Source organism: Ailuropoda melanoleuca, chromosome 3 (assembly GCF_002007445.2).
Source record: "Ailuropoda melanoleuca isolate Jingjing chromosome 3, ASM200744v2, whole genome shotgun sequence".
NCBI classification, from domain to species: Eukaryota; Metazoa; Chordata; class Mammalia; order Carnivora; family Ursidae; genus Ailuropoda; species Ailuropoda melanoleuca.
In genome coordinates this window covers 34,241,981-34,254,981 of record NC_048220.1, presented here as the reverse complement: position 1 = coordinate 34,254,981, position 13,001 = coordinate 34,241,981, and the positions used below count along the sequence as shown (strand labels likewise).

General features: G+C 43.8%; 1 protein-coding gene across 4 annotated transcripts in view; it reads left to right on the top strand.

Moving 5' to 3' along the window:
* Window positions 1-13,001, top strand: part of PPP2R2B (protein phosphatase 2 regulatory subunit Bbeta) — a 453,368-nt gene that overhangs the window by 26,849 nt on the left and 413,518 nt on the right. Inside the window, exon 1 of one of the 4 annotated variants that reach the window (XM_034656220.1) lies at window positions 1,617-1,973. The exons of 2 other annotated variants lie outside the window; for them this stretch is intronic. In XM_034656220.1, coding sequence (XP_034512111.1) covers window positions 1,900-1,973 — 74 coding nt within the window. In that variant the 5' untranslated portion in view covers window positions 1,617-1,899. Of the gene's footprint in view, window positions 1-1,616; window positions 1,974-13,001 lie in introns of those variants that run through there. One more of the 4 variants, XM_034656223.1, reaches the window with a different exon arrangement.

The following is a 13,001-nucleotide window of genomic DNA, read 5'->3' as shown; positions in this document are numbered from 1 at the left end:
CATTCCCATCAACAGTGCAACAAGGGTTCCTTTTCCTCCACATCTCACAGAGGCTTGTTGTTTCTTATCTTTTTGATAATAGCCATTCGGACAGGTGTGAGGTGGTATCTCACTGTGGTTTTGATTTGCATTTCTCTGCTGATTGGTGATGTTGGGCATCTTTTCATGTGTCTGTTGGCCATCTGTATGCATTTGTTCCTGGGCTGTATATCCTATTCCATTGATCTATAGGTCTATATTTGTGCTGTTACCATACTGTTTTGATTACTATAGCTTTGTAGTATATCTTGAAATCTGGAATTACGATACTAAAGCTTTGTTTTTTTCTCAAGATTGCTTTGGCTTTTTGAGGTCTTTTGTGGTTCTTCATAAATTTTAGGATTATTTATTCAAGTTCTGTGAAAAATGCTGTTGGTATTTTGATAGGGATTGCATTTAATCTGTAGATGGCTTTGGGTAGTACGGACATTTTAACTACATTAATTCTTACAATCCATGAGCATGATATATCTTTCCATTTGTTCCTGTTGTCTTCAATTTCTTTTACTAGTGTCTTATAGTTTTCAGAGTACAGGTCTCTCACCTCCTTGGTTAAACTTACTCCTAGGTATTTAATCCTTCCTAGTGCAATTGGAGCAAGACATTTTATATTTTTATATTAAATCTTATTTTAAAATTTTATGTTAAATCTTATTTTTAAAAATTCCTCTTGGGGGAATATTGGTTTTCTTTTATAGACCATTACATCATTTCCTTATGCCTCCAAATGCGGCACAAAGGACATTCACCTTTTCTCTAGCATACACAATAGTGTCTTTGGCAGAACTTATAAATCCCAAACTGATACCTTGTGCTTGCCTTCTGGTGACAAGTTTTCCAAAATCATTATTATTTCATGGGTCAAAACCAAACCAATTCTCCCATCCAAATTTATGTGGTGGTTCAGCCTGTCCTCAATGAGGGGTATTCTCATTCCCTCTCTTCCTCTTGTGGAATGTGAGTGTTTTGGTAAAGTCATCTAATTCTAGATCAACTTACTTTTTCCATGCCATCGGGGTATACCAGTTGGTGAAGGGTCAGTTTCCTTGCATTTAGTCTCCATTCTTGTGTTGTGGCTTTAAATTTGTACCACAAATAACTCAGAACCAGGTTACTGCCTTGGTGTGAGGGCTGGCAGGAAAAAAAGATTGTAGTGGAGCACAGAATCCGTCTGTGTTAGCCCTCTGTCACTGGCTACTCACCCCAGCTTTGGGCTTCACCTAAATGATAAATGGTCCTATTGTTTGGGCTTTTGTATTAAAAAAACATAGAGCTAAATCTAGATGAAGGAAGGACAGAGACCCATTTCATTGCACTGTACTTTAATATTCCTGAGACCCATGGCATTACGGGTGGCTCTTTTAAACAGCCATCTCTCTCCAGGGTGGAACACTGTGCTGCCTTTGTTTCATCTGATCTTCTAGCTAAATAAGAGATGGTCACTTATCCTCAGTGCTCCCCTATCCTGCTGGATTTCTCTTGCTAGAGGAGAAACCACACAGGAAAAGGTAGAGGTTTCAAGCAGGGCATTTCAGCGTGTGTTTACAGGCAGGACTGACTTACTCAGCAAATCCTGCTCGGAGAAGCTGCAGCCAATGAAGAGGCTATATCCCGGCTTGCTTGGGGGCTTCTGAGTTTGAGCTGCATGCAGAAATGTAAGGCAGTGCTTCCTGGCGCTGATGGCAAAATGGGACCCATCTCCAGTTATTCCTCGGGCTTCCCAGCTTTGCAGATCCAGGGGAGAACCTACATAAACATATTGGTGATGTAGCCAGCTTTAAAGGCCAAGAGAATCCTTATGGATTCAGGAGACTGGTTTTTTATTTAGATTTTTATTTTTTATTTTTGTTGGAAGATGAAATGCTTCTCTCGTTACCTGCCTTACATCTTCAGACCTCCGAATACCATCCTCTCTTCCAGCTGCCACACGGAAGGTACAGACCAGAGAGGGAGAGTGTCTGGGTGGGTGGGAAAAAGTGGGCTGGTGTATGACTTCCCACAGGCTCTGCTGATAGTGCTTTCCGTAGCTAGCAGATGACTGTCGTTCCTGGCAAAAGCTTGTGTCTAACAGACTCAGATCTGCTTCTAAAATCAGTCTGTCTTCTTTAAGGAAAGGGAAGTATTTTCTAAAGAGCAGGATAATGTTGCAAAGGTGATCTCAAAGCTGATCTCGCCGAGTCAAAAAAAAAGCAGAAATATTTTGCCAGTTTCCTTTATTCTACTTCACAAGCAAACAAGTAATTAGAACTCCTGTTAAGGAAGAACATTTTCAGTAGGTGCTGCCACATACATTTATCCAAGCTCTCTGTTTTGTCATTGTCTGTTTAATAACTTGGTGCATGCCCAAGAAAGCAATTAGCAAAATAGGATGAGCGTACTACATGACTGTGGACTGTCGGTTGTTGGATTGCTTTGCTCGGAGTCTGGACTTGGGTTGCAGAGCAGGAAGATACACCTGACTTTCAGCGCTTGCTGGGAATGGGGTTTGTGGGGGTCCTACGTTAATGCCGTACGGCGAGTGTGAGCTGAGCCTTGTACAAACAGTCCCCAGGTCCTGGTCCTTTTGGGGACCTCCTCCGCCACCTTCGAACCTAACATGCTCTGCACCCGTGTGTGTACTTTCTGCGTGCACGTGTGTGTGTGCCTTGTCAACATCCTGGCAGTCCGCCTTCCTCTAAGCACTGCAGGTTTCAATGTTTTCCGGAGCCAGTAGCTGGTTGTGTATATTCTGTGTGTGATTTGCCTGTTTCTTTTGATCTGCCACATCCTCGAAAAAGAGCAGTTTCAAAGAGAGCAACTGGCTGGCTGTTTTTCAGCCTGAGGGCTGCCCTACCAGCGGGGTGGATTGGAGAGGGCTAGGGGGGCCGAGGCGCTGCCCCCGCACCTCTGTCTAGCCACACTTTCCAGAGTGGAGCTGGTGGGCAGCCTGTTTGGGAAAACCCACCCTTGTTTCTCATTGTCAGAGTAGGACGAGCCGGGGACTGGGGGCTGTGTAGAGAAAACGCGAGACGTATTTATTATACCTTGAAGTGATTTTCAGTCATTACCCCCAGCAAAAGCAAGTTAGAAGTTTGGGATCACCCTTGAATTGAGACCAAGGATGGCATTTTTCATAGACCTTGATATCTTAAGGATTTTTTTTTTCCAATTAGATACTGCCCTTAAAAATCTTATTGGTGGCTACAGGAGATGACCCACTGAGAAATCTTCCCTCTTATAGAGAGAAACTTAATAAGTCTCTATACATATTGGGGAGGGATAGGGGCTGGCATGGATAGAAATCTCCAGGGGAACTTTCCATATACGAAAGTCCTAAATTCATATAGGAAGATGCATAGATGACATTTCTGATTGGTCCCCCGTCCTCTCCTGCTAGCTTAGATTTTGAGAACCCAAACAAACACTTGGTCTATTCAGTTGCTGTTTTGTATATTACTCAAACTAAAGACCCTGTTTCATACAGACAAACTACCACCACCAAGAACTTTCTCGAACTGTTTTCAAACCAAATTTAACTGTTGTATGCCATCAAAATGGAAAGCCCATTTTATTCCTATCAAAACTATCTCTAATTCTCTGACTATCACCAGATTTAGGGGGTGGGGGGTAGGGGGCGAGGAGACTTTGTCTTTCAATCTGTTGTGAGACTGATAACCAATGGGTAGGGATAATAGCATGTGGCAAAAATTAACTTCGTCAGTGAGGCCCTGGAGCTGAATGGGGAAGGCATGAGTTGAATACCAAGCAAGCAGGGCCAAGTCACTTAATTGCTCTATGTTCAATTTTCCCTCTAAAATGGAGATAAGAACGCTTATTCCCAGGATGTTGAGAATTCAGTGTGACCATTCCAGTTCTTTAGGAAGCTTTACCTGATAGGTGCTGTCCGTTTTGGAGTCTCATGTACTTTCTTAGATAGTCAAGTTTTCCTTTTTTATTACATTAAATAATGAATAGTTTCCTTAAACATGTCACAGTGTCACTCAGAACTAGTTACACTTAGACTTTGTCTGAGGAGAAACTTATGTGAGAGAGAATCTGAGTTTAAGTTTTTATATTGTTAGCTATTATGTCACCCTGTAGTCTCTTCTAGAAAAGTTATGGCTGCAAACTTCATATTTTATTTAATCGAAGAGGCAGAGAATGAAGAATTGGTGTATATCCCTGTGAAAATCAAATAAGTCGAAATACCCAAACCATCCCTTTAAGAGTAAATCAAGAAGAACTTTGAAAGCTTCAACAATTGCTGGGGTGCCTGGGTGGCTCAGTTGGTTGAGCGTCCAACTGTTGATTTGGGCTCAGATCATCACTTCATGGGTGGTGGGATCGAGCCCCATGTCAGGCTCCACACTCATCGTGGAGTCTGCTTGAGATTCTCTCTCCCTCTCTCTCTGTCCCTCCCCCTGCTCGTGTTTTCTCTCTCCCTCTCTAAAATAAAGAAATGAATAAAATCTTTAAAAAGAAAAAAAGCTTCAGTAATTGCTGGGCTTCTTAGAGGATGGAACCATTCTACTTAAAAAGCAAGTTCTCCTCCCAGCTTCTCTTGACATTGTTTTCTCAACAGAGGAAGGTCCTGGGCTTTGAATTTTAGTTCTTCCACTTGCCAACTGGGTGGTGTTGGGTAGTTATTTAACCTCTCAGAGTTTTAGTTTCCTCATTTGCAAAACATAGATGATGATACACCATAGGGGGACTGCAAAGAAATACATTCGGAATGCCACCACAGGGTGATAATCATAGTAGTAGTAATAATAATAATAATAATAATGATAAGCCTTCATTTGTATTGCACTTACTATGTCCCAGACATTATCTGAGCGCATGATGTAGTGACACATTCATAGGTAGGGTAAATCAACAATATGTGGTCCACAAATCAGAGTTCTTTTTCCTTCCTGTTCTCACTTTCAACCTTCAAGCCTGTTTCTTCATCCATCAGATTGAGGTTTGTTTCTTCCTATTGCAGTCAAAATATTTTTTTTAAAAAATACAGTCATATTCCCTCCCTCAAACCCCCTCAAACACAAACCTGTTTGCATTGAAAACCTCTCAATGGCTTCCCATGGCCTAGCGGGCTCTGCATGTTCTGACCCCTGCCTGACTTTCCTGTCTGACCCCAAGCACAAGCCATCTTGCCTGGTCTCCAGCCACACAGGCCATTCTTGGTTCCTCAGGAATCTCCCTCCCACCATTGACTTTTGGGAAGCTTCCCTTTCCCCTTAGCCTCATTCCCTGTTAATTCTGGCCTTGGGCTCTCAGCTCAAGCCGAGAAGCCATCCCTGGCCCTCGGGTGATCATGGTCGTAGCTCTTAGAGGGCTGGGATGCTTGCAAGCACCTGTCATAGTCTGTCATCGTGAAAGGCCTGGTGAAACAGTTTTGTGAATGTCTGTCTCCCTACTAGACTGAAAGCTTCATGGGAACAGGACCCACACATAGTTTTGCCCTCTATTATACCCCCAGCACTAGAACAATACCAAATACTTAACAGGCAGTTGACAAATTTTTATTGAATGAAACGATGACAAATACCAAGGCTGTTGTGTAGACACATTTTTAAAACACAGGCAAAACACATTCTGCAAAGCATTAGCTGCTAGAGGAAAGCAAGCTGTTTTAACCATTGCTGGTCAGGTAGCTTTTCGTAGCCACACTTGAGGGGACTGGTTTTATGACCATGTCTACTTTAACTTGCAATTAGAAGATACAAAGGAGGAAAAGGTCGATTAAATAATGCTGGTACATGAACAGGGCTTTGAAAGGACAGTTGGACGTTTTCCTTCTCTGTGGACCTCATTAAAAGGACACATAACTCCCTCCACCACAGTGGGGAAACATTTGCCCAGTGAAATGATTCCAGGATTAAAGGCACAGAATCTCAATCACAAGCGAAAAGAAACCATTCCAGACAGGACAGAGGGGAAGGGGAGACGCACAGGGTAAGAGAGCCAGTGAAGTATGAGGAACCTTGCCGGATATTTTCCAGCGGACCTAATTTGGCTCCCAACATGGGAGGGTTTTTCCTGGGCTCTCGGACAGATGAGCAGAGGCATTCTTTCTTTCTGAAGGGACAAGGGTCCTGTGCCTTGCCCCATGTCATTTCCTTTCCCTGAGTAGTCTCCGTCAGGTTGCCATGCTGCAAAGCCCTGCTCATCTCTTAAAAGTCAGTTCCAGCCGAGGCTTCCCAGGAAGACTTCTTCAACAACTCTAAAGAAGGACTTGCTATTCTGAGTCACGCAAACCACGACAGTTGTGGGAAGAAGGCACGAGAAGGAGAAGCCGAGCAGCTCCGCAAGAATCCCTGGCTGTGTGCTCCAGGCTGGGCCGCTATCATTTCATTCGCTGCTCACGCGATCTCATGTCAGACGCTGCTCTGTCCACGTTCTAGGTGAGGAAAGTGACACAGACCTGCCTCGCCCAGGGCCACACATAGTAGAGTCGCAGAGCTAAGACCCAAGTCCAAACTATCGGAATCAGAAATCAGTGCTCGGACCCCCACCTGATACATTACTCTGGAGCACCAGTGTGAGGACAGCCTTCCGATCAGATGGCCGCAGTCTGTTCACGTGCCTGTGTCCTGGCGGCCAAGGGCAGCTTGGGAAATAGTGCTTCTGCCATTGGTCTGTAGGCTCTGCCTCCTGGTTAGCACAGAGCTGGACTCGGAGTAGGTGGTCAAGAAACGCTTCTTGAATATGACACTGAATGGGAGAGTGACAAATTTGCTTGCATATCCATGATTCTCCTTCAGAAGGAGGAACCCAGAAGCAGATACCTTCCACTGGCACCCAAAGCAGGCTGGCTGGAAGTCTACAGCCATGTACAGAGGGAAAAAATACACATTTTTCTAACTCTGTATCATGTTGCAAATAACAGTAAAATAATAACTAAAGCATACAATGCTCATTATTTATGGGGCATAATTCCAACATATACATGTCTATGGATGTACGGACAGGTGTGTGTATTACTTACCACAATCCTCTGAGGTAAGTCGTTATTATCCTAATTTTATAAACGAGGAAACTAAGACACAGAGAAGTTAGGTAACTTGCCTAAGGTCACACAGCTGTTAAGTGCAAGGATTAGGATTAGAACCCATGCATTCGTTCTAAGATACATGCTACAACAGGATCCATGCCTCTCTTCTGTGCCTTTTTACGTATTTATGGAATTCTTATTTTTCATATTTTTGGAATTCTCTTCTTAGCCCCTTCCACATATGCAGAACCAACCCACTCTTCAAGCCCACATCAAACGCACATCCACCCACAGCTTTCCCTGACTGTTCATTTTCTCGCCTACATTTAAAGCCTTCCCATGTATGCATTATGATTCTCTATAACATGGAAATAATATTATGCCACCTGACCAGGTTATTGTAAGGATTAAGTAAGACAGAGTCTTACATTGCTTGACATTGTTTTAGATTAAAAAAAATTTTTTTTACATATTTCTATACAGATGTTTTGTCCGTGCTTTCATCCAAGGCCAGCCCTCCACAGGGGAGCTGGATCCCACCCCTGACCCTGACTCAAACCCTTCTCTTCTGCACTTGTCCGCTGTCTGTCCATCATCACGAAGTCTTTTCTCTCTATGGGATCACTGGTGCGGTCCACCAACATGCTGTCAATCACCCCGCTTTAAATTCTCATCTCACAATCTTGTATCCACCTCCAGCTACTGCCCATTCCCTGCTCCTCTTCGCAGAAAAATGCCTTGGAAGAGTCACCTATACACAGTTGCCACCTCTTTTCCCACCTCTCTGCCAAAGTTGCCCTTGGGAGAGTCACCAGTGTCCCCCCCTCGCTGATCTGTTCCATCGTCCTCTGCCAGGTTCCTCCCCCGGCATCTCTCAAGCATCCTTGGCACAGGCGGTCGCTGCTTCCTTCTTAAGAGTTCTTTGTCTTGGCCTCAGGGCCCATAACTCCTCTCTGTTCCCTTCTCCCACCATGGCTAGTCCTTCTCAGAGGCCCTGCTGGTTCCTCCTCCTCCTGAACTGTAAACATGCAAACCCAGGCCTGAGGCTTCTCCTGAACCTGTCCTTGCCCCTAGGGATCCTCGGCCAGCACCATGGTATTAGACATCGTCTCTTCAACCTGTAGCCCCAGCTCCAGCCTCTCACCCCAAATGCAGACCTGCGCATCGAACTGCTTACCCGGCATTCCTACTGGGATGCATTAGAAGTCTCAAAGCCTAACTCCTCATTCCCCTTGAGAAAAACCCACTTGTCCGGCTTCTTTTCCAGCTTAAGGAACGAGAACTCCAGTTTCCTGTTACTACAGCCAGAAATCTTGGTGTCATTCTTCATTTCTGTTGTTGTCTCATATCCTTCTTCTAGTTCTACTGTGAATCCTCTGGGCCTAACCTCTAAAAATACCCAGAATCCAACCACGTCTCACCACATCTATCACTCCAATTTTTTTTTTCACCAGAGAGGCCTTTCCTGGCCTTCCTGTCTAAAATCTCTCTCTCCCTCTCTCTGTCTCTATCCCCTGTCCTCCCCTCTCCTCTCTCTCTCTCTCACACACACATCCCAGTCACCTTTACTCTGCTTTAGCCCTTCTCTGACCGAATGTGTTATATATCCAGTTACTTACTTGGTGCCCTTCTTCCTGCCCTGTAGAATGTAAGCTCCGTGAGAGCAGAGGCTGTCTCTGTTTTGTTCACTCCTCTATCGCCAGCACCTAGAACAGTTTCTAGCACTAGTAAGCATGTAATAGATACTTGTTGATTGAATGAATGGGTGTATGAGTGAATGTTTATATGAACTCTTAGTAATAAAGTAGGAAGAATGGCTTCTGAAACCAGATGAACCTGAGTTCAATCTCTCACGGATAATTAGTTGCTGGGTGACCTTCAGTTACTTAACTGGTATATTTCCATCTCCAACAATAATATATCAGGGTATTGTTATGAAGGGGAATTTTTTTTTTTTGCAGTTTTGTAAAAATGCCTGTCAGTATTCAGTGAATGAGACTTAATAGTGTTTCTCCTGTATCTCCCACTGCACTTATCACAGCAGCAGTCACATAAAGGCATTAATAATTCCATGCTGATGGAATCGTTTTTGCCTACCTACATAGCCAGAGTTGGCAGGGGCTTGTTATTTGCCAGACCCTGTGCTAAACACTTAATAGTCACTACTCACATAAATCTCAGAAAAACATCATGACATAAGCACTGTTAATTGTCCTCATTTTATAGATGAGGTAACCACAGAACGGTATGGTAAGTTACCCAAAGCCACATGGCTAACAGGTGGCAGATCAGAGTTTTGTGCCCAGGCTCTTATCTGCTCTATAATATACTGGATTTTTACAATACAATGCATAAATATAGCATTTTAGACGTTGTTCTCAGCGCATGGGAACTTAAAAGATGTAAAAGACTCATTCCTATTTTAAGAAGCTGCAGTCTGGTAGGGGAGAGAAAGGCGTGCATATCCAACTCTAACGGTGGGTTTTAACCTGATCAGGCATGAGAACAGCTGTGGCAAATGAACGGGGATAGTTCCACCATGTCCCTGTTGAAGCAGATTTCCTGGAAGGGGGCCCCAGGAATCCTAGTTTTAAAAGTTCCCCAGGTGAATCTTATCAACAGTCAGAGCTGGGAACCTGAGTCTATGTGAAACAATGGTCTGAGCTGAGGAATATATTCAAAGGCAAGAGCTTTGGGAAAAAGAGATTGATCAGTTGTGGATCCCTTTGAAATGGCAGAGTAAGATCTTGCTGCCAAGAAGAGATTGCTTTCGGTTAGGATGTCTGACGTCTGGCAGATAAGTGGCTGTCCTGGGAAGATTCAAGGTCAGTGTTGTTCACTTACACATTCAGTGGAGCTCTACTGAGCATTTGTCTGCTTCGTGGTAGCTTTGAGTTTGCTTCAAGGGTTTATATTTGGGTACCAGCTAAAACATCTACATAATATAGAGAAAGTCATTCAGTTTCTTGGGCTTTAGTTTTGTCATCTACATAGAGGGGAATAAAAATTATGCACATACCAAGGAGTTGCTTTAGTGATAAAACATGGTAATTCACACAGAGTATACGGTGTGTTACCCAGTGCATATTAAGAGCTCAATGAAAGCTGTTATTATGAGTAGGATTCGTATTAGTGGAGGCCTCAGAAGTTCCCCTTGCCCTGAGAACTGTGATGCAATGTGGTGACAGAGAGAATCCTAGGCCAGCAGTGCAGAGACATGTACGTTCTGGTCTTCTTTTGACATTGATGTCCGTTGATAAATTGTCTAATCCTGCTGTGCCTCGGAGTCAAATGGCAATATAATAAAACATGGCAGTGTTGGTGTGAGATTAAGTGATTGTGTTTTGTGAAGTATGTCCCCCTTTTGAGTTTCCTATATTAAATCAGAAGCTGGGAGTGGTAACTGATTTTTAGGAGTTCCCAATAAAATCCGTAAGGAATTTAGCAGCTGATAAGAAATCTGAAAGACAGAAAATAATGTCGAATAAGAGCCAGCTGGGAGCCAGGCCCTCGCCAGGCATTATTATCACGTGGAGATCATTATCAAAACAATCGTGCCTGGCAGTAGGCGTGTCTTACCTGTGAAGACCCTGGGAGAGGACTGGTGAGGTGAACTATCCAGTTGGAACATCCTTGGGCTTTGGAATCAGATAAACCGGAGTTCCACATATGACTAAAGGTATTTATCCTCTGTGTGCCTGTTTTCTCAAGGGTACAAGGGAAGGATTTACGTTTCCTTTTCAAGTTGATTGTAAGGACTAAAGACATTGAGTGAAATGTGCCTGATAGCCACTTAATAGATGGTTCCTGTACTTACTGTGACAGTATCTTTGTTCAGGTCCTACCAGTGGTAGCACCAAGCTGGTCTGATCGCACATCCTGGATTCATCCCACACCATCGTGTTCCCATTCCCATAAAAAAAAATAAATAAGTTCAGTTTCGCATTCTTCAGTTCTTTCAACCTTCATCACCTTTGCTGCTTGTTTGTCACGAACACTGGCCAGCGCTGTTCTGATTTGTGTTTGTGAATTCATTGTTTGTCTTTGGTACTTGTGCCCCAAGGCAATTCCTTCATTTTGACTCAATTTTATAAATCGAATAGAAAAATCACCAGCGGTGAAATCATCACCATCATTACAGAGACTGGCCCATTAGTTTTCTGAGTCATTGTTTCTTCCCTGGCAGATGGAGCTGGGAGGAAAGATGGGCCGAGATGGCCAAAGCCTTTACCTCCACAAGTATCTGCAAAAGCACAGTTAGGAGGCAAAGCAAATAGGAGGCAAATAAATGTCTGCCTTCAAAGATACGCATGAAAGCTGCTCTGCATCGTATGGTTGATACATGGGAATGCCACTTACCTAGAAATTTTAGGAGCAAATTGAGTGGGCAGTGAACCTTCTTGCAAGAGAAATTATTTACTTATTCAAAAATTACAAGCACACACATAAAGAACATCTCTAATATATGTCAGAGATTGGCTAGGCAGTGGGTTCACCGGTGGTAAACACACACATGGTTCCTGCTCTGCTCGAAGACTAATTCATCAGGTGACTGTTAACTGTGCAAGTGCTCTACTGGCGAGGACATATGAAGACAAGGTCTAATAGGGTTTTGTACTGCCTGGGAAGAGGAGGACGTCTTCCTGAAGAAGTGTCCCTTGAGCTGAAATCTGAAGGAGAAGTAAGACTGACATAGGCAGAATGAGAGAGAATTTTCCGAGCAAAGGAGAGCATGTTTGAGAGGTCCTGTTACCAGAGGGTCATCAGTGAATGTGAGGTTCTCAAGGAAGGGTGGTGTGACAGGTGCACGGAGACCCAGCAATATAACAGTGAAGAATGGGGCCCTAGAGTGGTGGGTCCTGCATGCCTCTGTGATGACAATTACAGCCTTGATCCAAAGAGCAACTGGAAATTATTGAAGGGTATGAATTTGGGGGGGAAAAGTCCATATTTGCAACATGAGAAGATTTGTCTGACTACTGTCAGACTAGAAGGGCTAAGCGGTAGGTGGATACATTTTAGGGAGCTGGCCGCTAAAAGAAGTCCATCCTTGCATTTCAGGAGACTTGTAGATGGCAATCTGTATGCCCCAGATTCTTCAAGGTGCGTTTGTAGTCTGAATCCAATGCAGAAACCTGTCCATTGTCTTGACATGCAGCCAAAAAACTGCTTCTTCTCAATGAGCAATGGCAGGAACACGCTATGCTCTGTTCTGAAGAGGCAGTAAACATTCCCAGCATTGAAAAATAGACTGAGTGCATTCTGCCAGACACAACACTTGTGAAGCATGATATTTAGAGGGAAGAGAGAGTCTGTGTTGGGACAGAACCACTAAAGATGTTTTCATATCATGTTTGTTCAGCATGAAATAGCAGCTCCATCAAAGCTTCTAGATAGAATGGTACATCTGCTCAGATATATGCAGCAAGGTGACCTTCTCAGGAGAGAGCTGACCAAAAGTCAGTCTCCTAACCAAAGGTTAGGAGGCCCTGTTCTACCTTCATTATTAATTCATTTTTTCGTGGTCCTATAACCAAGACAATGGAATGTCTAAGCGTGTGGGTGAAAGCCTCAAATGTGAAATCCTGCAGGAGCTCAGCAGGTAGCATATTGACAAAAAAGGCATGATACTGGCTTTCGGGAAACTGTGTTGGAGCCCTAAAGGCAACACAGTCTAGTTAAAGAAAAAAAGAAAGGCACTGAGCAAGAAAAGCAAAGTCAGGCCCAGCCCTTAGGCCATCCGTTTCCATCCCATTAGAAAGAATCCTAGAACTTCTGTTTGGGAGCAGGCCTCTGAAACCACTGGTCGAGGCTTCATGGGATCCCTGAGCTCCTCACAGCACTCCTGAGTAGGGAGAATTGGGGAGCTCACTTCCTGCCAAAGCTGACCCTTTTGCTTCAGGACAGTGCTCACGGTCTCTAGCTCTTTCAGTTGAGCTGGACTCTATTTCTTAGAGTCATTGAAATCAATTTCTTCTCAAATCACAAA